This window comes from Elephantulus edwardii, unplaced genomic scaffold (assembly GCF_000299155.1).
Source record: "Elephantulus edwardii isolate Elephantulus edwardi_28Jun2011 unplaced genomic scaffold, EleEdw1.0 scaffold00139, whole genome shotgun sequence".
Taxonomy (NCBI): Eukaryota; Metazoa; Chordata; class Mammalia; order Macroscelidea; family Macroscelididae; genus Elephantulus; species Elephantulus edwardii.
The window spans coordinates 7,616,622-7,644,398 of NW_006399889.1; the positions used below are offsets into that span (position 1 = coordinate 7,616,622).

Consider the following 27,777-nt stretch of genomic DNA (forward strand, 5'->3'; position numbering starts at 1 on the left):
CTTTGCTGCTTGCCATTATCTAAGCATTCTCTGCATCAAATGACCCCCTCATTTGCACGAATTCTTTACTCCATGCTCGAGTCTTAAGGTTGGTTATTTTCTAAGATTTTAGGACAAATTTTATTGCAGAAAATGCAGCATATATGCATTTCCTGAGGTAGGTATGACATTTTTCCATCCTACAGATGATTTTTTTCAACTATAGATCAGCAGTAGGATATGATGGTAAAATCTGTGATTTGAGACAGAGAGAGAGAGAGCGAGAGAGAGAGTGAGCCTGAATTTGAGGGTCAATGTGATGAAAATTAGAGGAATGACACTTGTCTTAAATATCATTTACAGTTTTGAATTTATGGGAATTATTTATTTGCATACTTGAAGATTTATTAAATAAAAATTGCAAGTATTGCACTAATGCAAAAACCAGATGAGTTCCTTGGGGAGTTCTGGTGGCCTAGTGGCAAGAAGCTGCACAGCCATCTCAGAGGCATGAGGTTCAGATCCACCGGATCCTCTGCTGGAGAAGGAGGGACAATCTCCTCCTGTACCAATCAGATCTAATTTGACAGTATACACACACACACACACATTAAAAAAAAAAAAAAACAAACCAGATGAATTCTTAGTATTCTTTCCACACTTATGAATTTCCAAAGTAATGTCTATAAGATTTTTGAGTGTGGTGGAGATGGCCATCAGAATCGGGAGGTAGAGTTGGAGATGAGGAAGGAGAATAAGGAAGGATTCTTCTTTGCTTTAAGTTCATCACCACCCCACACCCTCCTGCTGTTGCCAGTTTCCCTTTTCCTGTTCCTCTGTCTAAAATTTTAATGTCCTGACCTCTCACCTGCCCCTTCAGACTTTGTGGATTAGAGTGTTTCCACCTCCTGGAATTACCCTCCATTAGGTTTCTGAGGCTGAAAATTTTAACAGAAGAACAATGTCTTATCATTTTTCTAGACAGCAACTGGTAGATTAGAACTGTTGACCTTTTTGTTAGTGACTCAACATCAGTAGGGCTCCTTTGATGAATCAAATGTGAAGGGACAAATGTTAAACTTTACTCAGAAAGAAAACTCATACCTTTGGATGATGTATGTTGAAGTCTCGTCAGCATGTTGAGAAGAATTTTGTTGTTGTTGTTGTTCATTCAACTTTAATTTACATCTTCAAAAGCAAATGAGATGTTTTCCTGTTAACTACAAAAATAAAAGAGCTATAGAAATGAAGAAAAAGGTTTTACTTCAATATGCATTAAATTTTTATACATATTTTTATAAATGCATGCCATTTTCAATGAGCTTTGCAGTTTTCCAATTGATTTCATTTTCTTTACCTTGTGTTCCTTCCTAAAAAATATTATTTTATATAACCTCCAAATTAGCAGGTCCAATACAGGACAATGAGATACCAGTTACTGACCTGACGGTGTTGAATATATGCCCCTCATTGTCTTTTGCACTATTTATTGTAATGTTTTCCTTCTATTTATACATTTATTTTCAAGTATCATGAGAACAGGAAAAGGAAAAGACCATTTTCTCTCAATTTTCCGTAGCTTGCAACTTTAGTTTTCAACATCAGTTGAGCTTGCTTACTGTGGCAATCTTAATTATTTGGACAGATATTGACTCACCCATACATTTATTGAGAAATGTTCTAATTTCTTGATTTAATTGCAAAATGCTCTTTAAGTAATGAAGAGTCACATTCTTTATCTTTCTTGTCCATTTATACTCCATTCCTTTCTCCATGGTTAGGAAAATAATGCCCCCGTTTTTAAAAACTTTTTTTTGGTCCTCATTTTTATAGACCATCTTTTCAGCCTTGCTGTAAGTAAAATTTCCAAATTCTAAGATAACCTTTTTAGCATGTAAGTTTTGTTTAAAGCATCACTTATGAAAATAAACCCCGAATTGATCTCATTTGAATGATCCCATGAAAAAAGAGTTCATTTGGACAGTAAGTGAAGCTTCAGATTGATATCATTCACCCAGATATTATAAACAAAAATGTCTTTTTATATAAATATACAAGGATAAAACCACAAAGAATTATCTATGTTATTGCTTGAATGAAATTTTGTCACAATTTTATTTCTCCACGTTCTGTGAGATCTCCAGCTTCGTGTCACAGGATGTTGTGTGTGGATGAGAAATTTCTACCATTACTTCCTCATTAGTGACAAAGCACAATTAGACACACAGCTTACAATATAGAGTGTGTATGTAACATGCCTTTGGAGAGCTGAGTCATTCTTTAGCAAGTAGGATATTTTCCAAAGAAATTTAACAAGTTAGGTTTTCCCCCCTCTTTTCTTTACAAAGAAATGAAAAAAAATTCTAATTATTTCATTAGCATTTTCCTCCCATAATTAATTAAAATTCATTAGAAATCTCCTTCCATGTGATTAACTGTCTCTGAAACCCATTCGAGGGTCCACTCTGGATTGGTTTCAACTCTACAGTACACAACAGCAACAATTAGTCATATGACTTGAAAGGATAACCTCATATTGTTAAAAAAGTCCTAGGAGATAATTCTAAACCATTTATATGTTGCTGTTGTTATGTACCACTGAGTTGTTATTGTTGTTGTTAGATGCCGTTAAGTATGACTCACAGTGATCCTATAAATCACAGATCTGAGCCCTGTGCCATCCTCACAATCTCCAACCCCCTCAAGCCTATTGCTGCAGTGATTGTGTCAATCCACCTGGTTGAGGATCTCCCTCTGCTTTGCTATCCCTCTACTTTCCCAAGAATGATGTCCCTCTCCAAGGAATATCCTCTCCTAGCAACTGTGTTGCTGTTGTTGTGTACCACTGAGCTGGAACCAACTCATAGCTTACCGCCTGGTGGGTTTTCAGAGGGGGAAAATCACATGGAGGAGATGTCTTCCTTTCTCCCGTGGAATAGCTGGTGGATTTAAACAGCTTTCCTTTGGATTGGCAAAACAACTCCCTACCGTAAGGTTATCAGAAGCATATACAAATATTTTCTTGGCTGTTTATTTTCCAAACATCTCCTATGTAAAAGCTATAAATAAATCACTAGCTCTGGTGGCCTAGTGGTAAGAAATTGTGCTGCAATCCCAAAGATGTGTGTTTCAAACCCACCAGCTGCTTTGTGGGAAAAGGATGGGCAATCTCTTCCCGTGCATTAACTGCCTCTGAAAACATGCTCAGGGGTCAGTTCTGACTCAACTGTATCCAACAACCTTCTGTTGTATTCACTCTTCATGACCGTACATTAAAATTTATATTGAAAATAATAAGCTAAAACAATTACCTCCAACTTTGAGGAAACAAAACCTAATAGTTCACATCCACTAGGTGGTAGGAGTTTTGTTTATATTAAATATATTATAAAGATGAGGATAAGTAGCTCCCAAATTGATGTGTGAGGATGTGTGTGTGGTAGAGATACAAGTCAGTTTCTTGTGAAGTCCACGCGCCTCTTCTGTAATGCCGTGTGTTTTCTGAAAAGATGGGAGAGGGGGAAATCTATCTATCTATCTATCTATCTATCTATCTATCTATCTATCTATCTATAGAGATCACATTTCTTCTTTTCACTTTTGCTAGCTTAATCAGGGTATTTGCTTGTTTCCACGTTCAGCTGATCCCAAATGAGTGGAACAACGTGAGATGGTGTCTTCTCTTTTTAGAAACATGAAAGTGATAGGACATGGTGAGCCTTTGAAAACTCTCCTACAATTCAGGAGGGAGGAGAATCTCATTTGGATCTTAAGAATCAGTTTTTAAAAACTTCGAAGGCTACATTCAGACAATGATGCTGCTAGGATCGTTTGATAAATAATGTTCACAAAAAGCCTTTTCTGTGTACCATGCAGCAAAGTTTCCTTGACCTCTTTTGCAGTTGAAGGCAGTGAAAGCTTATGGGAGAAAGATCCGTTGACAAGCATTATGTATCAGATAAACTCCAAATCAGCTTTAACTTGGCACCAGGCGAGGAAGAGCTGCCAGCAACAGAATGCCGAGCTGTTGAGCATCACAGAGATACACGAACAAACATACCTGACAGGTAAGAACATGAAAAGGAAATGATGTTCTAAGTGCAAATAGGATTATTTTCCTTTTTATATGGCTTAACTTACACGTGGAAAGCACAGGGACCACAGCCATCGTTACAGAAGCAAGTCATGGCAAAGTGCGGCAAATTTGCAACTGGAAATGACACATCAGAAATGGGTTCCACCTCATGAGCATCCAGCTTTATTCCATTGGTGTGACAGTCTTTAGAACCCTGGGTTCAGAGGGATTCTGAGGACCAATCTGGGCTCAGAGTCAAAGATTCTTTCGTCAGTGATGTTGCTCTTGGCTAGTTAAGTATTCACAGTCAAAATTTTCTGTCCACATCACAAAACTCAAAAAGAGAAAATGAAGTTCTGCAGCTTTGAAACCCTCATTTTTCTGCATCATCTATCTCTGCAGTGCTCATTGGAGGAAACATGTACAGTTCCCAGCCTACCAAATATTTAGCCCCAGGCCTAGCTATGTCTTAATAAGGCTTTGCCATATCCTGATAAATTGACCAGGTCCTAATAAAGCCCTGTGCCTGATCCTATACCGACAGGACCCTTGCCCACAAATTCCCGAGCAAATTACCATCCACCCCCAAATCTTCTTAACAGCTCCTGTATGGGGAAATCTCTCTTTGTCTATTTGAGTGCCATTCTGATCTTGTCTGAGCAGTCACTTGATATACTTCTCTGATCTACTTAATAAAGGCCTGTTCGTTTCTTGGGACCAATTTCTTCTCTCTCGCTCTTTCAACTCTCTATCTAACACTCATATTCCTGGTTTTCAGTGGTGTAGTCTGTATAAAGTTAGTTGCTCTGCTAACAGAAAGGTTGTGCTTCTTTGGTGGTTCGAATCCATGAGCTGCTTATCAGGAGGAAGATTGCCAAGCTCCTTTGCCATTTATAGACTTTGAAAACCTCTCAAGGGGTTAACTGTGAGTCAATTCTGATTGGGGATGAAGGTGGTTTCGTTGTTGTTGTTAATTTGATGCTCTATTCACAAGTTTCATTTTGTTTTTAAAAGCATTTAATTGTACAGGATTGTCAAGGTTAAGAGCTCATGTTTGCTTGGAAACGGAGGATTTGGCTTTTTAAAATTTTTTTATTAATGTTGATAAACATTTACAGAGATTTTGGATTTCCATTCATTCATTGCTGCACTTTTCTCCCTGCCCACCCCTCCCCACCAGTTCGCTCCTCTCTTTGAAAAGAAAAAGAAAAAAAATTCCTTCATTGGTATACAAAAGATCTGTTTTAACTTCTAACATTTACTGTTGAGGAAATGCGTATTAGCAAGAGGAGTCAGCGAAAGGCTTGAGGCTCCGCCCACTGCTGCACCAATTTCCTGGACCCTGTTGTTATCAGGCCCCAGTAGCAGGAAATGCTTCCCTAATCAGCAAGTTACTATTATTGTGTTTCTCAAGAGAGCAAATAAGTCCTCAGAGATGCAGATGCCCAGTTCACCTTTGATATTTATTTGAATCTTATCCAAACCCAGGATTTTAGTCAGCAAAATTAAGCTGGAAGCTGGATAAGACCGACTTCTCTATGAGATTTGTAGTACTTCCTGCTTTTCCTTAAATCGAAAATATCACACATTGTGGGGGAAGGAAAATAATCTGATAAGGAATTAAAAAAAATATTGTGTTTTGGAGTGGGAAGGTATTCATTCAGACATTGAGTGGATACAAATTGGGAAGAACAGAGAAAATAATCTTTTGATTGAGGATGTGTGAACAGTTTCTAAGTACCATTGGGTTATACTTTGAAAGCTCACAACATTTCACATAAATATTAACTACTTTATAGATGAGATATAAAACTAAGAGAAGTTAGGAAACTAGGCTAAATAAAGCCTCATTTAAAACCCAGAAAATAGTTATCTTGGAATTCCGTTCAGACTTTGCATGTCAGAGTTTCCCCTGTGATTGAGAAGATTGAGGGCGTGACGCCTAGCTGAAAGGTCGGAGTTCAGATCCACCCACTGGTGGAAACAGACCTGGTGATGTGCTTCTAAAAGTCACAACCTTGAAACCTTGAGGAGAACAGTTCTATCTACATGTGGGGTCACTGTCAGTCAGAATCTACTCAGTGGCATTTTACAACAAGAACTTTCCATGTCACCATGCTGTGACAATAAGCAGTGATCTGGTTGTCCCCAACTAGTAAGCCCATAGTCATGGAGTAATTTTCGCTCATGGTGTTCCCATGGGGATCAGACTGGATCTGTGCTCTACAGTTTCAGCAGTGGACAGGTAGGCCATTCTTCTGAGGCATCTTTGGGTAGAATACTTGGTATTTGTTGTTTATTATTGTTATGTGCCATTGAGTACCCCTGTGATTCATAGCAACCCTTTGTACAACAGCTCTGAAGCCCGCCCTGCCCTGAGCCAGTCTCACTGCCCCAGACACACCTACTCTGATTATCCCAGTTACTGTGTTAATCCATCTTATATGGGTTCTTCTTCTTCTTGGATGTTCCTCCGCCCTTCCAAACATGATGTCCTTCTCCAAGGACAGGTGCCTCCTGACCATATGCCCAAAGTATGTGAGATGGAGCTTCAAACTCCTAGCCGCCAAGGAGAAACTTGGTTTCACTCTCTTCAAGACAGATCTATTTGTTTTCTTGGTGGTCCATGGTATGTTCAAGATTCTTCTCCAGCACCACAACTCGAAGGCATTGGTTCTTCTTAGTCATTGTCCAGCTCTCTGATGCTATGTACTATAGTATTTACTACATGTTTACATAGTATTAAATGTGTATGTGATATTTTGGTTAGTAGCTGAAAAAGCTAACCTATCCTAGGGCTCCTACATCACTGCTAACTCAGAACTCAAATTCACTGCAGTTGAATTGACTCATCCTCCGTAGGATTTTCCATGCAGTAACCCTGACTGTCCATCTTTCTCCCAAGAGGAGCCACTGGTGGATTTGACCAGCTGGTTATTTGCTGCACTGTGGTTGGCAGTACAATATGTACTAACTGGAACTCTTAATTTAGGGTATCAAGGTCCCTACGAAACTGGGATTAGGTGTGTTGGAGTCAATGAGACTGGCTCAGGATAGGGCAGGGATCAGAGCTGTTGTAAACAAGGTCCTTGTGAGTCCCAGAGGACTAGATGGCACCTATCACCATCACCACCAAACAGCAGCATACAACAACAACAACAACAATGCAGCAGTAAATTCACTCTTTAATTGACAATCTCACTTCATATTATCTGCAGGGCCTGCGGTTCTGCCCAGAAGTTCACTTGTATTACCTACTAGTATTTCATCATCTTCACTTCTGCTTTTGCCCTGAAAAAATATTGGAACGATCATTTAATCCTCAATTCCCGAATCAGATTCATAACTCCACATGTGCAGGACTCTGTTTTACAGAACTGAAATAAACAATGGGAAGTGAAACTTGGTCTCTTACCCTGATAGATTTTGCCAGTTTCCTCTTGTGTTGAAAAAAAAAAAAATTAATACCTCAATGTATAAAAGAAAAGCAATATAAAATTGGGCATTAATATAGCTTCTATTAGTGTGGAAAAGGGAGCTCTGGTGGTCTAGTGGCAAGAAACTGCACTGAAGTCCCAAGGGCACATGGTTTGAGACCAACAGCTGCTCCATGGGAGAAGGATGGGCAATTTCTTCCTGTGGGATTAACTATGTCTGAAAAACCACCAGAGGGTCCCCTATGGGTCAGTTCTGACTCCATGGTACACAGCAACAACAACAACAACATAATTATTAAATTAAAAAGTAAATGCGTAATTTATAATTGATGTAGTCTGATGATTATATAAATTTTAGCGTTTATGTATTCTGAAAAAATCAGATTTTTAGAAATGAATATTAATTTATTGTAATTATTTAATTATTTGACATTACTTCAGTTGTAAAAATTTCATAATGCAGATAAAACAGTTACAATAATGAAAACAATAAATATATAATTATTTAAGATATTACAGGCAGAAAGCTTTAATTAGCATAGGAAATTGATGCTTTGTATTACAATACTGCAAATTTGTCCCTTTAGAGAAGAAATTTATGAACAGTGTTTACCTGCATTAAGTGAAATTTAATGATATCTGCATGAAATGATACTGGGTTTGGAGTTCTGCCTCCAAAGGGCGTCTTGTGTCAACCTTAATAGAATATAGAATTGTTATTAATAATGGTACTCATAATAATAACGGTAATTACCAGTTTCAGTTGTGATTCTGACTCGTGATAGCTTCAGAGCAGAACTACGCTGCGTGTGGTTTCAATGGCTAATCGGAAGTAGATCTCCAGATCTTGCTTACAGGAAACTTCTGGATGGGCTCAAACTTCCAACCTTGGTTACCAGTCAAGTGCATGAACTGTTTGCACTATCAGGGACTTTGATGGTATGAAGAGCTTACATAAATTGGGCACATGCATTGTGCCAGGCTCTGTTTTAAGTACTTTACATATATAAATTGGTTAAATATCTGAAAAGTTGCTGTTGCTGTTAGGCTCTGTTGTGTCAACTTCAAACCATAATAGCCTGACATGCAATGAAAGCCTGCATGATCCTGCATGATTCACACAATCTCTGCTGTGCACATTGCTGGAGTCACTGTGCCCACATCCATCTCAATGAATGTTTATTTTGCTGATTCTCTACCAAACATGATGTCCTTCTCCAGGGACTTGTCCCTCTTGATAACATGCCCAAAGTATTTGAGATGAAGTCTCATCTTCTATAACAAAGGATAGATAATTCTCTTAAAGAGCTTTTATCTTTTCTCTTCATGACAATACAGTAATTGAATTGCACAATTATCACACCAAAATCTACCTGAGCTCTTCATTTAATAGTGTATTGTTATGTACAACTTAAATGCATTTATTTCTTTTTTACTAGATTTAGTTGTTAGGTTCTGTCGAGTCAAGTATGAGCAACACATTTGAACCCTATTCTGTTCTGTGGCATCTTCCCAATCTCTGATATACTTGAGCTCATTGCTGTAGATACCATGTCAATCCACTTGCTTGAGGTTCTTCTTTTTGTTGTCTCTCCACCTTCCTAAACGTGATGTCCCTCTCCATTGAATAGCTACTCCTAGCAACAAGCCCAAAGTATATGAGACAAACATCCACCATCTTTGCCTTCAAGGAGCACTCTTTTTCCAAAACATATCTGTTTTTTCTTTTGGCAGTTCATAAGATATTCACTACTCTTTTCCAACACCACAGATCAAAGACACCAATTCTTCTTCTGTCATCCTTATTCATTGTTCTGCTCTCAACAGCATAGCAAGTGATTGAAAAGACCATTGTCTGAATCAGGTGTGCCTTAGTGCTCACACTAGTATTATTGCTCCTCAATAATTTGGATAGGTCCCTGATTGCAGACTCTTTCAGTGCAATATGTCTCCTGATTTCCTGACTGCTGGTACCAAGTGTATTGATTGTGGATCCATGTAAGATGAAGTTGCTGGCACTTTTAGCAGATGTTGTTGTTGTTATGTGCCGTCGAGTCACTTGTGACTCATAGCGACCCTATGTACAATAGCCCTAAACTCTGCTCTGTCCTGTGCCAATCGCACCATCTCCGAAAACACCCATCCCAATTACCCCAGTCACTGAATCAATCCACCTCATAAAGGGCCTTTACCTTCTGCGTTGTCCCTCCACCCTACATAGTTTTGAAAAATTCCAGGATGAGTAATTTTGGGAGTAACATCATATTATTTTTTTAGAAATGCCACTTTACATAATAGTCCCTCTAGTATACCACTCTTGTAAATAGAAGTGAAACAAAATCCACAGTCGTTGGGTCAAGTGCAACAACCCTGTTGTACAAAGTAGAACTACCCTATAGGCTTTCAATCTAGGAGCTCTCATGGCCTACTGGTAAAGAGTTGTGCTGCCAACTCAAAGACAGGCAGTTCGAGCCCACTTCTGCCAAAGAAAGATGGGCAATCTCCTCCCATGAGATTTACAGCTTCTGAAAGCTGGCTGGAGGATTTATTATGAATCAATTTTGACTTGACAGAACACAATAACAACAAGATAAACTTTCAAAGACTGCAAATTTTAAGTGGATTGCCACATTTTTCTTTCATAAGAACATCTAGCTCTGCAGATAACTATAAAATGGCAATAAAACAAAAAATTAATGAAAAATCATTCATTATTCCCTAAGACTTACTAGATATTAATAATGTGGAATATCTCATAACATTTAACAAAATAAAATATATAAATAAATAAAATATATAAGATCAACCTGACCCTGATCTTAGAATGACAAGGCAACTGTCTTCTTCTTGATACCTTGTGAGTTTTCTGTTTATACGAGTGAAGTGGGACTGTCATTTTCAGTTGATTTATTTGAAGTTTCCTAAGGAAATATAGATAACAATATAATACTCAACCATCAAAAATAACTAATAAAAGAAAAGGAAATAATTGATGAGATGTTATTGTTGTTATTGTGTACCGCAGAGTCAGAACCAACCCATAGCTGACTGTCTGGCAGGTTTTCAGAGGCAGTTAATCATATGGGAGGCTGCCCATCCTTCTCCCGGAGAGCAGCTGGTGGCCTCGAATCACATGCCTTTAGGATTGCAGCTCATGAGATGAGTAACTGTAAAATTGATTTAATATGAGATGAACTTCTTTTTAAATCACTCCATTGGAAAAGTGTATTTTTAAAAGATTCTGTCATACTTAATGATGCTCATCCTAGAGATTTAAGAGAAAACAAACAAAGCTTTCCCCTTTCGATAATGTCATTCCCTTGGCATAGATTCATATTAAATATTTCTCTTTATACACTCTCTCTCTTTCTCTCATACACACATGTATGTATTTTCCAACTTAAGGTCTCAATGGGGTTTTGGTACAAAACAAGAAGGCAGGTAGGTGTACTATAAAATTGGAGTTTTGGCACAAGGCAGTGAAGAGGCTTATATGTAGGGAGTAATGATAATTGTCAAAGCTATCTGCCTAGTTCATTGTTGTTTACTTAAGATGCTCCCTCATTTAAAATTATCTAGAAAGGGAATGATAGTAGAGAACTTAATTTAACTTAAATAGAGATTAAATCATTGGGAAAAGGAATTGAACCCTGAGTTTCAATATTGATTCATTTATCCTCTGCTTGATTCTGGAGAAGTGATTTGCTACCTTCTCTCAGTAAAAATATGCTAGTGGCACAGTGGTGAAAGCATTCGGTTACTAACCAAAAGATTGGTGGTTTAAATGCACCAGATCCTCTGTGGGAGAAAGATGTGGCAGTGTTTCCGTAATGATTTCAGTCTCAAACCCTATAGGGAAGTTCGATTCTGTAAGGTCACATGAAATTAGAACTGACTCAGTGGGAGTAGGTTTGGTTTCGGGTTTGCTATTCAGTTTCCAGTTTGTAAAATGGAAGGACTAGTTAAAAACCTCCCAAGATTATACAAAGCATATTACCTCTGAACTACTTCTGCAAGCTTGGAAACATTTTTTTGTCCTAGAACCCTTGATGAAAATAAGTGAGTTTGATTTAATCTCCATTGGCTTTTACATGTCCACATTTAATATAATCTCATATGTATTTTCTTTTAAAATATAAGACAAAAGGTTGTATGTACTTTTCAACAAATAACTCCAGTATTTAATTCCATTTCATTTACTTAGTAAGCATCAATGTGCTTAATCGATAGTAATCTGATCAATGTCATCAAGTGGGTTCTCTCTTTGAGAGCCCTTGGCTAAATAACAAACAAATGAAGTGCAACATTCAGGTCACATGATCCTCAGGAAAGTGCCAAGCACTCTCATGGAATTGGGGTGTAATTACTTTTAGTCATGAGTCTTTGATACTGAGTCTTGTTAACACTATTCATTTGAATTTATGACATGAATATATAATGTTTATATATGTGTGTGCATGTATTTGAAAGTCAATAAAAATCAGAGATAAATTTTAGTGAATTTGAAATAGCTCTTCAAAATTATCCTTATATCTGGCTGTGTCACTAGATAGAACTAGGTTCAAATTTCAGGTCTGCCATCATGAATTGCACATACCTTTTATACTCTTATAGTTTCCAACTTCTAAAATGATGAAGTTGTTGTTGTTAACTGTTGTCAATTCATAGTCACTCTATGTACAAAAGAACAAAACCCTGCCCAATCCTGCTGCATCTTCAGTCTGCTCTACTCAAGCCCGTTGTTATTAGCACTATGTCACGTATCTCATTGAGTGTCTTTTTGCCCTTCACTGACCCTCTACTTTTCCAAGGATTAACCTCTACTGACAACACGCCCAAAATATGTGAGGTGAATTCTCACCATCCTTGTTTTGAGGACCAGCCTGGTTGCAATTTTTGACAATCCATGGTGGTTGTTGTTTGTTGTTGTTTGTAAGTGCTGTCAAGTCACAGTGACTCATAGAGACCCTATGAACGAAACCTGAACACTTGTATAACTTTCATCTTTTCTCCAGGTTCATAGGGCTTCCGGAGACAAGTTATACGGAAGTGAATGCCACTCAATATTGTTTGCCAATACCACAATTCAAAGGCATCAATCTTCTTCAGTCTTTCTTATTCATTGTCTAACTTTTACATGATATGGAAAAATTTAAAATACTGTGCCTTGGGGAGGCACATCTTAGTCTTTAAAGGGATGCCCTTGCTCTCTAGTGTTTTATAGAGGTCCTTGATATTAGATATTTTCCAAATGTAATTTATTGTTTTATTTCTTGATTGTTACTTCCATGAGTGTTGAATATGGATTCAAGTAAAACGAAATAATTGACAACTTCAGTGTTTTCTCTATTTATCATGGGTTTGTCTATGGGCACAATTTGCAGTAATTTTGTTTACTTGATGTTAAAGTATAATTTATACCTAAGAGCATAGTCTTTGATCTTCAGTAAGTACTCTGAGTCCTCTTCACTTTCAGTAAGCAAACGAATAATAATTTTTAATTCATAATTTGTGATTAAATATGTAAATATAGTGCTAAGGTTGCATAGTGGAGTGCATTTGGGGCAGGGGGATTGCATACCAATGAAGAAGTTTATCTTTTGCTTTTCAAAGAGAGGAGCAAATTGGGGGTGGGTGTAGAAAAAAAAAAGTGCATCAACGAATGAATGGAAATCCAAAATCTTTGTAAATGTTCATTAAAACTAGTAAAATAATTTTTTAAAAAAGAATATACTTCATGCTTAATGAATGATAATTTTCATCATCTGAAAATATATAGACAACAATCTTTTCAGTCATTTGCTATGCATCTGAGAGCTAGACAATGACTAGGATGACAGAAGAATTGATGTCTTTGAGCTGTGGTGCTGGAGAAGAGTGCTGTATATCCCAAGGACTGCCTAAACAACAGATATGTCTTGGAGAAGGTGCAATCAGCGTGCTCCTTGGAAGCTCTAGTACTTTGGAAGCTCTCACGCACTTTGTGCATGTTGCTAGGAGAGGTTATTCTTTGGATAAGGACATCATACTTGGAAAGGTGGAGAGTTGGTGAAGGAGAGGAAGACCCTAAACCAGGTGGTTTGATAACTGAATGCAGCTATGGGCTTGGGGGTGTTGGAAATTGTGAGGATGGCACAAAAGATTACAGGATTCAGATCAGTTGTTCATAGGGTTGCTATGAGTTGTACTTGACTCACCAGCACCTAACAGCAACAGCAATAGACAACAAAAAATAGAAATAGTTCTCATTTATTTTTATCAGCACATACAGATAATGGAAAGTGTGCAATTTATTTTCTTTTTAAGCTCAAAGGACAATTTTTCCTTTTAGTTAGGTCTTGTAATAGCAGTAAAGAATAGACAGAGAACAGAGATGCTTATGTGTGGCTTTAAAAAGATATAAGTACTGACATATTTGAGTGCTTAGCACAGATGGGTTTGGGGATTTTTTTTTAAACTCTTAACTACCACATTTGCCCCTAGAGTTTGAAACATTGTTGTAATCATTTGTTAGCTGCCTAAAGAAAAGACTGATCATTCAACATGATTATTTAATATGTATACTTAAAGCATCATTTTAATAAGAAGAAAAACCAAGTTTTAAAAAGAATATAAAATAAAAATTTAGAATTTAGCTCTGAAATATGAAGCTGGGGTAATGACTTGTCAAGTAGTAAATGGAAATATTTATTAAACATTTTCATGACAGAAAACTAACTTTTATGCAAAAAAAATCTTATTTTTATTCTAAAATGAAATAAGATGATTTATTTGGTAATATTCAAACTTATTCTTTTCCAAATAAGAAATATACTTATCTAATACTATGTTTAAGAAAGTAGTTGTCAAAGTCATGGGATTTGAAACCAATCAAATCTTGGCTGGAATCCTTAGCAAGAATCTTACTAGTTCACCTGTAGACTGCCAGTCTCAATTTCCTTATTTGTTTAATAGATAATTGTGTTTAGATCTTTAAGGAATCAAAGGAGAAAGGTTCAACATAATAATTTTCTAATACATTTTGACTCAAGCACTTAATTCTGAATTTTATCCCTGTCTTTCCAGAATGCAAATGTTTTATTCTATTTTCAAATCTTCTCTCTTTTTATCTTTGTCTTACAGGATTAACCAACAGCTTGACCTCAGGACTCTGGATTGGACTTAACAGTCTAAGTTTCAACAGTGGCTGGCAGTGGAGTGGCAGCAGCCCATTCCGATATTTGAACTGGCTACCAGGTAGAGCTAATACTTTCTGTGGTCAAACTAATGCAAGAATTCTGTTGGCTGTTCCGGAGACCTCTGTGATCTCACATACAGGGTTTAAGGAGGGGAATTGTGAGACTTCATTAAATACAGTCTACTTCGTTTGCTTTGAAATTTGTCTACTTTCTTTTGGAGACCCGAAACTATTACTCTGAACTAACATAGTATGAAGGAGTACTAAGTACTCTGGTGGCCTAGTGGTAAAAATCTGTGCTGTGATCCCCAAAACATGCAGTTATAATCCACCAGCTACTCCACAGGAAAAGGGAAATCTACTCCGTTGCCATCACTGCCTCTGAAAAGCTGCTGGTGGGTCAGCTATGGGTTGGTTCTGACTTGATGATACAAAACAACAAAAAGAAGAAGACTTACATAAAGCATTTAATCAGAGGAAATGAAAAGTCTACGATCACACATTCTTCATTTCATTCATCAGTGTTAATAGTTTTTTAAACTAATTTACTAAGTATAATTTCTAGACATTCCCCAGCTATAATCTTGACTCATGCAGGAAGAGTGAAATTAGCCATCAGTGATGTCTGATGTGGATGTGGGACAGGAAAGGCCTCGCTCCTGGTCTCATTTATTTGACAGTTCTGTCAGGGACAATGTGAACATGGTGGGTTTTTTTAATTTGGTCTTTATTTCTTTTACAAAAACTAAAAAGTTTTTGTAGAACCATGGAATGATTTTATGGCTGTGTTTTGGTGGTGTTTTTTTGTTTTGTTTTGTTTTGTATTTTTGTTTTTGTTTTTTTTTTGTATTTGGAATAGAAAAAGGTCCGTTTTCTGTATATTCAGGTGCATTTTTTTAAAAAAATCTAGTGATATATTCAGAATGAATGCTAAAATATAGAAACTATTCTTAAGAACCACATTGTGGTTTTAACTGGATTAGATTATCTATGAAATTCCACTACAGTATAGAATTTTTATGCATGATGCTGACATGATGGTCACTAGAATCTTGTAATAATAATTCCTGTTGTCCCCTGGAATATGGGAAGTAAACTTTGCTCAAAGAAACACATGATGTCCTTTCTGTGGATGAAGATTTATCTGGTTTGCCTACTGTGAGTCAATGCAGTAGCCACATTACGTTCGAGAATGCCAGCGGGCTTAATCAGATAAAAAGACCACAATAACCATCAATTAGGGGCCAAGAGTCTATTCTCTGTTGCTAAAGTATTACAAGCTGTTAGGAAAGTCAGTTAATTAATAGCTTGATTTGAGGATGATGATGATGATATTTGTATTATAAACATTTGTATTATAAGACTTAAGTGAGAAAACCTGGGGGTTAACTTATGTGAGTTACTTTCATTGCCATTGAGTTGGAACTCATACCAATGCTCCAGCAGAGCTTCAGAGGCTAAAAATCAGAAGGAAGGAAATTGTTTATCTTTCTTGAGTGGAGCAGCTGGTATATTTGAACCATGCATGCCTTTGGGTTGGCCGTGCAATTCTTTATCCAGAAGACCACAGGAGCTCCTCAATTCATATGAAGGCAAGGAATGAAATTGGAATGCTAAGTGATACAGCACTCTTTCATCAATATGCTGTATTGACGTAACCTGGGGTTGCTGTGATACTGAACCTTGTGCTGGTGGGTTGTAAAATGCCATAGCTGTCACCCATGGTGGACAGTGTTTGGTGGAGCTTCCAGTTTAAGACAGCTTTTGAAGCAGGAGTGGCATATACTTCCTAAACCACTTGCCTCTGGAAACTGTTTGAATTTTGATAAATGTTGATAGTTATAGAAAGGCTTCAGACCTTTTGTTCATAGTGTCTCTAGGAGTCTTTCTCAAGTTAAAGGCAATCAACAACAACAACAAGGAAAAAGAAAGATAACACCTGTCTTTAGTAAACCAAGTTCCTAAGAAGCAGATGTGATATCAAACCATCTTATAACACAGTACAGGAATTTCTACAAATTGAAATGAGAAACCTTGTGCAATGCTAGAATTGTTCAGATTTCAAGTTGCTGCTTACATATAACACATCAGTTGAGATTCATTCCTAACTGTGAAGCGATTTTATACAAATAATATTTACTATGAATTTTAAATTACAATAACAATAGTGAGCATTGAGCTCTGGTGACCTAGTAGAAAGAAGCTGTGCTGCCAACCCAAATGCATGAGGTTCGACTCTTCCAGCTGCTCCCTGGGGGAAAAACAAGCAATCTCCTCTCATGCAATTTACAACCTGTAAGAACCCACTGGAGGGTCGGCTATGAGTTGGTTCTGACTTAACAGCAAATAACAACAACAAAATAGTAAACATTACAAAAAAGGGCTACCATTTGGTTTTTTAAAATTGGTCATGCTTTTGTATTGTTAAGTGGATAAATGATGACACAATTTGCTCACTGAAGGACCTGAAGTATTTGCTGCAGATAGTCAAGGACTGTAATCTCCAATATGGACTGAAGCTCAACATCAGGAAAAAAAAGATTCTCACCACTAGACCTGTTAGCAACACCATGATACTGTGATCAAGATTGTTAACAACTTCAGCTTGCTTGGTTCCAGAGTCAAACTCTTGGCACCAGCAGCCATGAAAATAAAAGATGAATTTCATTAGGTAAATCTGCTGTCAGGGATCTGTTCAGAGTGTTGTAGATGTCAGTCTTGGGACTAAGGTACACCTGGTCCAGGCCACGGTCTTTGCAATTACGTGGTAGGCATCAGAGAGCTGGATAAGCTAAGGATGATAATAGAAGAATTGATTCCTTTGAGTTGTGGTGCTGGAGAAGAGTCTTGAACATACAATAACTTCCAACAGAACAAACAGGTTCATCCTAGAGAGAGTGAAACCAGGATGCTCTTTGGAGGCAAGGATTTTGAAGCTCTGTCTCACATACTTGGAGAAGAACATCATGCTTGGGAGAATGGAGGTACAGCACAATAGAGGAAGACCCTAGAGGAGAAGCATTGACCAGTAACTGGGGAAATGGTGGTATAGGTGTGTCACAGACATTGAGATTGGCTCAGGATAGGGCAGGGTTCAAAGCTATTGTGCATAAATTTGCTATGAGTCATAGGTACGTAATAACAACAACTAATGGAATTGCTGTTATTATCGTGTACTATAGAGTGGGAACTGACCTATCGCTGATCCTCCGGCAGGTTTTCAGAAGCAGTTAATCACATGGGAGGAAATTGCCTTCTTCCACAGAGCAGCTGGTAGAGCAGCTGTTGGCTTCGAACTACGTGCCTTTTGAATTGCAGCACAGCTTCTTGCCAAGAGCTATAAAATATATGGAACTTTGGTAGCTCAGTGGTAAAGAATGGTACATGGCACATGATTCAAATTCCCCATCTGCTCCACTGGAGATAGTCAATCTCATCCCATATAATTAAATGCCTCTGAAAACCTCCAGGAGGGTCAGTCAGTTATGAGTTGGTTCTGACTTGACAGCACTCAACAACAATAACTAAAATACAATACATTTATTTCAAAGTAACAATACTGTCCCAAATCTATAAATTAAATTATAACATTACCGTTTGGTTACACCACCAAAACTTGTTAACGGACATATTTTTTTTAAATCTTTTCACACCTTATTAACAATTTTCTTTATGTGTTACTCAATAACTTACAGAAATTGCCAATTAAAAACTATAGGACAGAAACCGTGAATTCCATCTTTCAGGACAGGATTGTGAAGTTCAGTCACAGGCCATAGACCTGTGAAAAGTTACTCTCTTGGTCTTCAGGTGTAAGTTAGAGGTAGTTTTCAGAGCTCTGGTTTTCAAATCACGTATCATCACACAAAAAGCCTCTGGTGGTTGAATGGTTCAGTCCTGGGTGTCTGATCATGAGCTAGGTGATTGGAATCCACCCAGAAACTCTGTGGAAGAAAGGTGACCTTTCTGGCAATCTGCCTTCATAAAGACTGCAGTCAAGGAAACCCTCTGGGACAGTTCTACCCCAAGAGATGGCGTCAATATGAGTCAGAATCCCCATGATAACGTTCAGCAGCCTCATTAGAGAACAAGAGAAATGGGGTAACAGTGTATGTCTCCCCTGCATGATCCCTATCTATTACATTAGCAAAACTGATTCTGATTCTCTAACTTCCAGTGAGAAATGGGACTAGAGGTTAGTAATGATAAATATTCTTCAGTAGGCTGACCTGAAAACATGATGGAGAAGGAAGTGTTCCTTGTGGGAGCATTTACCATCTTTTAAAATGGCATGTTGCTGCTCCCAATAGTTTCTTTCCTTTTGCTTTTATTTTGTTTTATCTAGGGGTGCTATGAGTCAGGACCTACTAACTAGACATCTAACAACAACAATGAATATGGCTAGTTTGTTATATCAGGTATTCTTTTTGTTAAGTGCCTCTTCCTGATTCATAGTATGACCTAGTATGAAAATTGTTTGAGTTTTAGTTCAAAGGCTAATTTTATTAATGGCTGTTGTTCATTAAAGTACTGTACAATCAAGCAACTTTGGGCATTGAAATGATCCAAAAAGAAGTTTGATTTATTGGTGTGTTGTTTTAAAGGTACATGCTCATCTTGCCCTTTGTCTGGAGGGGAGGGGAGGGAGGAAGGGGGGGAGAGAGAGAGAGAAAGAGAGAGAGACAGAGAGAGAGAGAGAGATCTGCAGCCAGCAACAGAATGAGAATTCAAGAAATCACACATATCAAGCCTGTGGGGACTTCACTTGTAACATTTCTAACAGTCTTATTTCATTTTTCCTTTTCCTCAAAGGCAGTCCCTCAGCTGAGCCTGGAAAGAGCTGTGTGTTGCTAAATCCTGGGAAAAATGCTAAATGGGAGAATCTGGAGTGTGCTCAGAAGCTAGGCTACATTTGTAAAAAGGGCAACACAACCTTGAATCCTTTTGTCATTCCCTCAGGTAAGTGGCCTCTCTGATATGAAGAGTGTGACATAATTTGATTTAGAGACCTGAAAGTACAGCTCACTCATGACTACATGAAGTGACTCCACTGGTTTTGTTGACAATTTGTAGAGTAAACATATGGAGGTTTCTAAGACACTTAAACACCAAAAGGTAAGGTTACTCTCATGGGTAAACAGCAAACATTTCCTGAGTGGGCTATGCTGAGCTGGCATGCTATCAAGCCTTTCATCTACATGACATAAATAAAGATTTCATCTCCTCTTTGGTAGGTGTTTTTCACATATTACAGATAAGGAAACACATTAAGAGACTATATAAAATTTGCACAAATGGAAAAAGTAGAATCTAAATGAGGAAATACATAACCCGAAGGGATGTTTATATTATGTATTGACAATCTATTGGAAGCTGTATGTGGCCCTCAATGTAATTTAGCAACTTACATTAAAATCTTTACAGAAACTTAATAAAATTCTCCAAAGAGTAGAGCTTGAATGCTATACTTAGATGAGACTCCAAGAAAAACAACAAATCCAGTCAGGTTTTGTGCTGTCCATTACAAATTTATAGAATTAATCTACTAAGTCAAGAATGTGTTCTTTCTTTAAACTGACTAGTAAGCAAACAAGGAAGCAAATTAGGTTTTGTTCACCATGGTTTCATTTTTAGAGCAATACCTAATCCATTTATTCCTCCTCTTCCCAGGAAATATGGTAGTGTATAATTTTTTACTTTTACAATATATTTAGAAAGATAATGAGATGAAATGATTAAAAAATAATATTTGCCTCTTACTCTTTAACTCTCCAGTTTCTTTCACAAGGGTATTCTTTTTTGGGGCGGGGAGGTGTGTCTTTACAAAGTTATCCAATGAGTATCTGCTTTATTCAAGCAGTAGTGTAAAAATTCATATTGAATTTTGTCACTTAATAACAATTTGAGTAATATTTCATAAAGCCCATAAATAATTTATGCATTCATTTAAAAATATTGAAATGTGATTTTTAAAGAAAGTTTACATAGCAAATTCTGTTCTTGTTTGACAACTTTAAGTCTTGTTTAACAACTTCTATACATATATTCTTATTATTAATTTTAATGCAAGTTCACAGAGACTTTGGATTTCTATTCATTCATTGTTGTACTTTTCTCTCTGCCCACTCCTCCCCTCCAATTTGCTCTTCTCTTTGAAAAGTAAAATTATTTCATTGTTATACAATCCCTCCCCCCAAGTCCACTCCACTATGCAGCCTTCATTCTGGACTCCTGTCGTGACAATAATACCTAATAATATATTCCTTTGAAACAGTTCTCTTCCTCATCTGTTTCAATGCAGTATACATTATCTATTGCATCTTTTTTAGTCTCCCCCAACCCCTATGTCAGTCCTCTCTTATAACAGTGGCCTTATGCAGTATTTGCCTTTTTGTAACTGAGATATTTTACTCAACATAATGTCCTTCAGGGTCACCCATTTTATATAATATTTCATGAGTTCCTTGTTTTTCAATGCAGCGTAGTATTCTGTTATGTGAATATACAAGAGCTTCTCTATCCATTCATTTATTGATGGGCACTTAGGTTGTTTCCAACTGTTTGCTATTGTGAACAAAGCCGTGAAAAACATGGATGTGCATATATCTGCTTGAGTGGCGGTTATGGTTTCTTTGGGGTATATTCCCAGTAGTGGAATCGCTAAATCAATTAGTATTTCTATTTGCAACTTTTTGAGAAAGCACCATACAGCCTTCCACAGCAGTTGCACCATTTTACATTCCCACTAACAGTGAATAAGGGTCCTCTGCAACCTTGCCAGCATTTAATTTTGCTATTCTTATTGGGGTGAGATGGTATCTCATATTTGTTTTGATTTGCATCTCTCTTAGAGCTAGAGATTTTGAACGTTTCTTCATGTGCTTGTTGGCCATCTGAATGTGTTCTTTGGTGAAGAGTCCATTCATATCCTGTGCCCATTTTTCAATTGGGTTATTTACCTTTATCTTGTTGTGGTGCTCGAATATTTTATAAATTCTAGATATAAATTCTGACATGTCATTTCCAAGTATTTTTTCCCAGTTTGTGGCTTCCCTTTTTACCCTGTTGGAAAAGTTTTTGGACGTGCATAGGGATTTTATTCTTAGAAGGTCCCATTCATCTATTTTATCCCCTCCTGGTTGTAGATTTTCCAGGAGGCTGGGAAGACTGTTTATGTTGTGGATTAAGACTTCTAGAGTTGTTCCAAGCTTTTCTTTAATGAAGTTTATAGTCCTTGGTTTAGACTAAGGTCCATGATCTACTTTGAGTTGGTTTTTGTGTATGGAGTGAGGTGTGCATCTTGTTTGAGTTTTCTGCGGATAGTTTTACAATTTTGCCAACACCATTTGTTAAAAAGCCTGTTGTTTCCCCACTTAACTGATTTATCTCCTTGTTAAAAATCAGTTGACATAGGTAGATGGGCTGATTTCTGGATTCTCAATTCTATTTCATTGGCCTTTTTATCTGTCATTGTACCAGTGCCATGCTGTCTTGACCACCATGGCAGTTTAGTAGGATTTGAAACTAGGAAGTGAGATTTCTCCTACCTTGTTTCTCTTTTTAAGGAGTGCTTTGCTTATTTGAGGATTCTTTTCATTCCAAATGATATTGGAGATTGCCTTTTCCACCTCATTGGAGAATGGAATTGTTATTTGTATTGGGATTACTTTGAATGTATAAATTGCCTTTGTTAGTATTGTCATTTTTACAATATTGAGTCTTTCTATCCATGAGCAGTGGGTATTCTTCCACTTCTCCAGGTCTCTTTTTGTTTCTTTTTGTAGTGTTTTGTAATTTTCTTTGAATAGATCCTTTGTGCTTCTGGTTAGATTAACTCCCAAGTATTTAATCTTGGGATTAGCTATTTGATGGGTTTTGTTTGTCTGAGCTCCAGTTCTGTATTCTCTTTGTCGCTGTAGAGAAATCCAACTGACTTTTGTATGTTGATCTTGTATCCTGCCACTTTGCTTAATTTTCAACTGTGTCAAGTAGTTTTCCTACTGAATCTTTAGGGTTTTCTAAGTATACTAATCATATCATCTGTATATAGGGATAATTTTACCTCCTTTTGCCAATTTGGATACCTCTTATTTCCTTTTCTTGTCTTATTGTTATCGCTAAGACTTCCAACACAATATCAAATAGGAGAGGTGATAGTGGGCATCCTTACCTAGTTCCTGTTCTCAAGGGGAATGCCTTTAATCTCTCTCCTTTGAGAACAATCTTGGCTCTGGGATTTGCATATATACTTTTTGAAGTATATATTCTATGTTGAAGAAATTCCCCTCTAATCCTATTTTGTTGAGTGTTTTAATCAGAAAAGGGTGTTGGATTTTGTCAAAGACCTTTTCTGCATCAATTCATAGGATCATGTGGTTCTTGTTCTTTGCTTTCTAATGTGATGAACCACATTGATTTTTTTCTTTTTCTTATGCTGAAACATCCTTGCATACCTGTTATGAATCCCATTTGGTCATGGTGATTTTTTTTTAATGTATCATTGGATTCTATTGGCTTAGATTTTATTCAGGATTTGCATCAATGTTCATGAGAGATGTTGGCCTATAGTTTTCTATTTTGGTGGTGTCTTTACCTGGCTTTTGTGTCAAAGATGTTTGCTTCATAGAATGAATCTGGGAGAATACCATCTTTTCCTATTTCCTGAAAGAGCTTATGTAGAATTGGTGACAGATCTTCTCTGAATGTTTCATAAAATCCACTTATAAAACCATCTGGTGCAGGACTTTTTTTTGGCTGGAAGTTGTTTTATTACCTTTTCAATTTCTATTTTATAATGGGTCTGTTCAAGTATTCCATTTTGGTTGGTGTCAGTTTGTGTAGGTTGTGAATTTCTAAGTATTTGCTCATTTCCTCTAGGTTTTTTCATATTTGTTTGTGTATCCTTGGGAGAAATTGGGTTATTTGTTGGGTTGTTAACCAAAATGTTAGTGTTTTGAATCTACCAGCTACCCTAAAGGAGACCATTGAGGCAGTTTGCTCCTGTTAAGATTTACAGCCTCTGAAACCAGGTGGAGAGCCACCACATATTGGGATGGACTCCATTGTTTTTGTGTTTTAGATGTACATTCTCGACCCCAATAATATTGATCACACTTTGTGACGAGTCAACTTTCTCATTAGTTCTGCTCTGGTTGTCCTGTTTCCTGTAGTCTAACTTCCTTGTCCCCTTGTCTTTCCATCTTTGTTTTGAGTAATTGCTGTTAGGTTTGTTTCATTTAGATGATTGCTAAAAGGAGCACAGTATTCTTCAGTATTTATTCCATGAGCTATTCTTTCTTTTGACTGATAAGTGACTTCCAGGAAGAAATTGATTGCTGTGGCTGCACAAGTCCTTTATCACTAGCTCCCCTTCCCCTACCCCAGAGCTCCTTCTCTCACCTGTACAAGGACAATATGAATAGATTTCCTCCCTGTGTAATAATTCTGTTCATATTCACAAACACTCAACAAACTGCTCTTATTTCTTTACTAAATCTCCTCACTTTGTTTTGTTGGCTAACATTCACTTGATTTTTTTTTTTTTGTAAATACCTCTACAACATATGGTGATGAAAAAGGAAGGTCAAGCTGCTCTGAAGTTATTGGCAAAAAAACAAGGCCCTAGAAATTATGGAATACCAATGGACATGTCTCAACATATAGATACAGACCTGGATATGCTCACCAGGCTATACTAAGAGATCTGGAGAACGACCACCTGGCCAACTGACTGGAAGAGATCCTTATTTATACCTATTAAAAAAAAAAGGTGATCCGACTGATTGTGGAAACTATAGAATGATATCACTAATATCATATACAAGCTGGATCCTGGTGAAGATTATCCAAAAACAACTGGAACAGAGAACTTCCAGATGTGCAGTCTGGGTTTAGAAGAGGCTGTGGCACTGGGGACATTATAGCCAATGCAAGATGGATCTTGGCTGAAAGCAGAGAGTATCAAAGGAATGTCTATATGTTTTTCATTGACTACACAAAGTTATTTGACTTTGTGGATAACAATAAATTGTGGCTAACCTTGAGAAGGATGGGAATCCCAGAACATTTGATTGAGCTCATGAGAAACCTGTACTTGGGCCAGGAGACAATGTTCAGAGCAAAGCAAAGAAATACTTCATGGTTCAAAATCAGGAAATTTGTACATCAGGAATGCATCCTATCTCCATACGTTTTCAATCTATATGTGGAACAGATCATTCAGCAGGTTGGGCTTTATGAAGAGGAATGTGCCATCAGGATTGGAGGAAGATTCATCAACAACCTGCATTATGCAGATGATACAACTTGCTGAAACTGAGAAGGACCTGAGGCATTTGCTGAAGAAGGTCAAAGACTGCAGTCTTAAATATGTATTGAAGCTCAACATCGAGAAAACAAAGCTTGTCACCAGTAGGTCAATTGGCAGCATCATGATAGATGGAGAAGAGATTGAGATTGTTAACAATTTCAGCTTTCTTGGTCCCAGAATTAATACTCTTGGAACCATCAGTCAAGAAATCAGAAGACAAAGTCCACTAGCAAAGTCTGCTGTCAGAGACCTCTCCAGAGTGCTGAAGAGCAACAATGTCAGTCTAGAGACTAAGGTGCACCTGAGCCATAGTCTTTGCAATTACTTGTTGTACATCAGAGAATTGGACAATGCTAAGAATGATAGAAAAAGAATCAGTGCCTTTGAGTTGTGGTGCTGGAGACAAGTATTGAACCTACCATGTACAGCCAAGGGAACAAACAAGTCTGTCCTAAAGGGTGAAACTAAGTTTCTCCTTTGAGGCATGGATTTTGAAGCTCTGTCTCACATATTTTGGGCATGTTGCCAGAGGAGCCAGTCTTTGAGACCGACTTAAGATAGAATAGGGCTCAGAGAGATTGTGCAGAGGATTGCTCTAACTTGCAAGGGACTTAATGACACGTAATGACAAACAATAACAACAGCATACACTTCCTGGGTTAAATATTTTATCTTATCTATGAGCTCAAATATATCAGAGCTTGAAAAGCATGTCAGGAATCAGATTATTCAATACACATGATTAATGGTGCCCTCAAGCAGGAGTTCAGCCCTGTATCCTGCTGGTCCTGGCCATACTACCCTTTTTGGCTATAAATTCTCAGTGCCTAGAGCTGCTGGTGTGGTTCCTTAGCCACAAACCACACATGGTCACTAAGCACTGGATTTCCAAGACAATTTTTTTTTTTAAAAGGTAAGATGTCTCATTAGTTGTATTGATTAGAGTTTGTATTGATAGGGTTCACAAGTGTATTATTAAATTCTTTCTTTTTTTAAAAAAAATTGTATTTTACCGGTTTCCTTTTCTTTAATAAGCCTTGTGTTGTTAGAAATGATCCATTGCTGACCCTCCAGGGAATTTTCAGAGGCAGCAAACTGCATGAGATGAGATTACCCTCTTGTCTCTTGTGAAACAACTAATGGATTCGAACCGTGTACCTTTGATACAGGAGCTCAACTCCTTATCCTCATGTTTGTGTTTTAGATGGTCTGTTTACCAGATAGAGTTGAGTTTGAGGCACAAACTATCTTCTATGACTGCCCCAGAGAACCTCTCTTCATTCCATTTGGCGTTATTGTTTTCATATTTTAAAATATTCTTTTTCGAGTCCATTTGTTTGTATCTCAGAGTGTTTCATTTTACTAGGCATTTTAGGGATGTCTTGTGGCTTAGTGGTAAGAACCTGTGCTGCAGTCCCGAGGGCACATAGTTTCAAATCCACCAGGCACAACCTGGGAAGATCGACACTCTCCTCCTAAACGATTAACTGTCTCTGAAAACCTGCTGGAGAATCAGCTATGGGCAGTTCACAACATTTATCATTTTACTAAGCCGCAAAATTAAAATACACCACCAGAGGGTGGCAGAGCTATGACCAAAACTTTATTTTTGTGACCATAAGGGTGTTTTGTTTTTGATTTTGTTTTTTTCTTTTTAGAAATAATATTTTTTTCCTATTATAATAATGCAGTGGTTGGTCATCTTGACTATTTACTTGGATAACTACTGTACACAGATTCTGGGCTGAAGATGAGATTAAGTAATGACATTTTTTTACAGCATTTATAATTTCATTAAGTTTATAGTAAGGTTGAAGTAAGTTGGATACATCCAGTCTATCTTTTCTGTAGATATAAAGATCAAATAATGAAAAAGCAAAAGTGCCTTTGCATGTTTAGAACTATGAACTCAACTTACCCATTGCCATTGAGACAGAACTGACTCATACCTGATGCTCAAATGGGTTTTTGGAGCCTGTAAATTGCACCGGAGAAGATTGCCCATCTTTTCTCCTCAGAAAGCCTGGTGGATTCGAACTGCCAGAGGGATGCTCTTTCGGTTAGCAGAACAACTCCCTACAGCTTACACCATCAGACGTCCCTAGAACTATGAAATGGTGCCACATATATAGAATGATAAGAAATAATTATTATAGTTAAAAAAGCCAAACCCCTTCCTTGTTAAATGGTTTCAAACTTTCTCACACCCCCCCCTTCCTTCCCCCAAGAAACTGATGTGCCTACTAGCTGTCCTGCTCAGTGGTGGCCATACAGAGGCCACTGTTACAAGATTCATAGGGAGCAGAAGAAAATCCAAAGAGATGCTTTGACTGCATGCAGAAAGGAAGGCGGAGATCTGGCAAGCATCCACAGCATTGAGGAATTCGACTTCATTTTCTCCCAGTTGGGCTACGGTAAGAAATCCTAATCAGTAATACGCCTTATTCCAGCGCTCTCCTCTCTCAACTCATCTCAAGAGAATGTAACAATAAATGCTAAATCGAGTGGCTTAAAACATTTAATAATAATAAATATTTTAAGCCCCCACTTCTTTGCCATCAAGTTGGCATTGACTCATATCTTTTACCAGGAGACTGCTTATCTTTTTCCTTGAAGTTTGCTGCTAGATTGGAACAACCAGAGAGGCACTACGTTTGGTTAACTGTGCATCTCTCTATAGACTAAATCACCACAGTGCCTAAAACGTGAGAACTATATAATCATTTGTTGTTGTTGTTGTTGTTATGTGCTGTCGAGCCACTTGCGACTCATAGTGCCCTATGTACAACAGCCCTAAACT

General features: G+C 37.5%; 1 protein-coding gene across 1 annotated transcript in view; it reads left to right on the top strand.

Moving 5' to 3' along the window:
* The window catches only part of MRC1 (mannose receptor, C type 1), a 120,417-nt gene that overhangs the window by 27,348 nt on the left and 65,292 nt on the right, over positions 1–27,777 (top strand). The window contains 4 exon segments of the mRNA XM_006894324.1: positions 3,882–4,046; positions 14,614–14,727; positions 19,481–19,627; positions 27,206–27,391. Of these exon segments, the coding sequence (XP_006894386.1) occupies positions 3,882–4,046; positions 14,614–14,727; positions 19,481–19,627; positions 27,206–27,391 (612 nt within the window).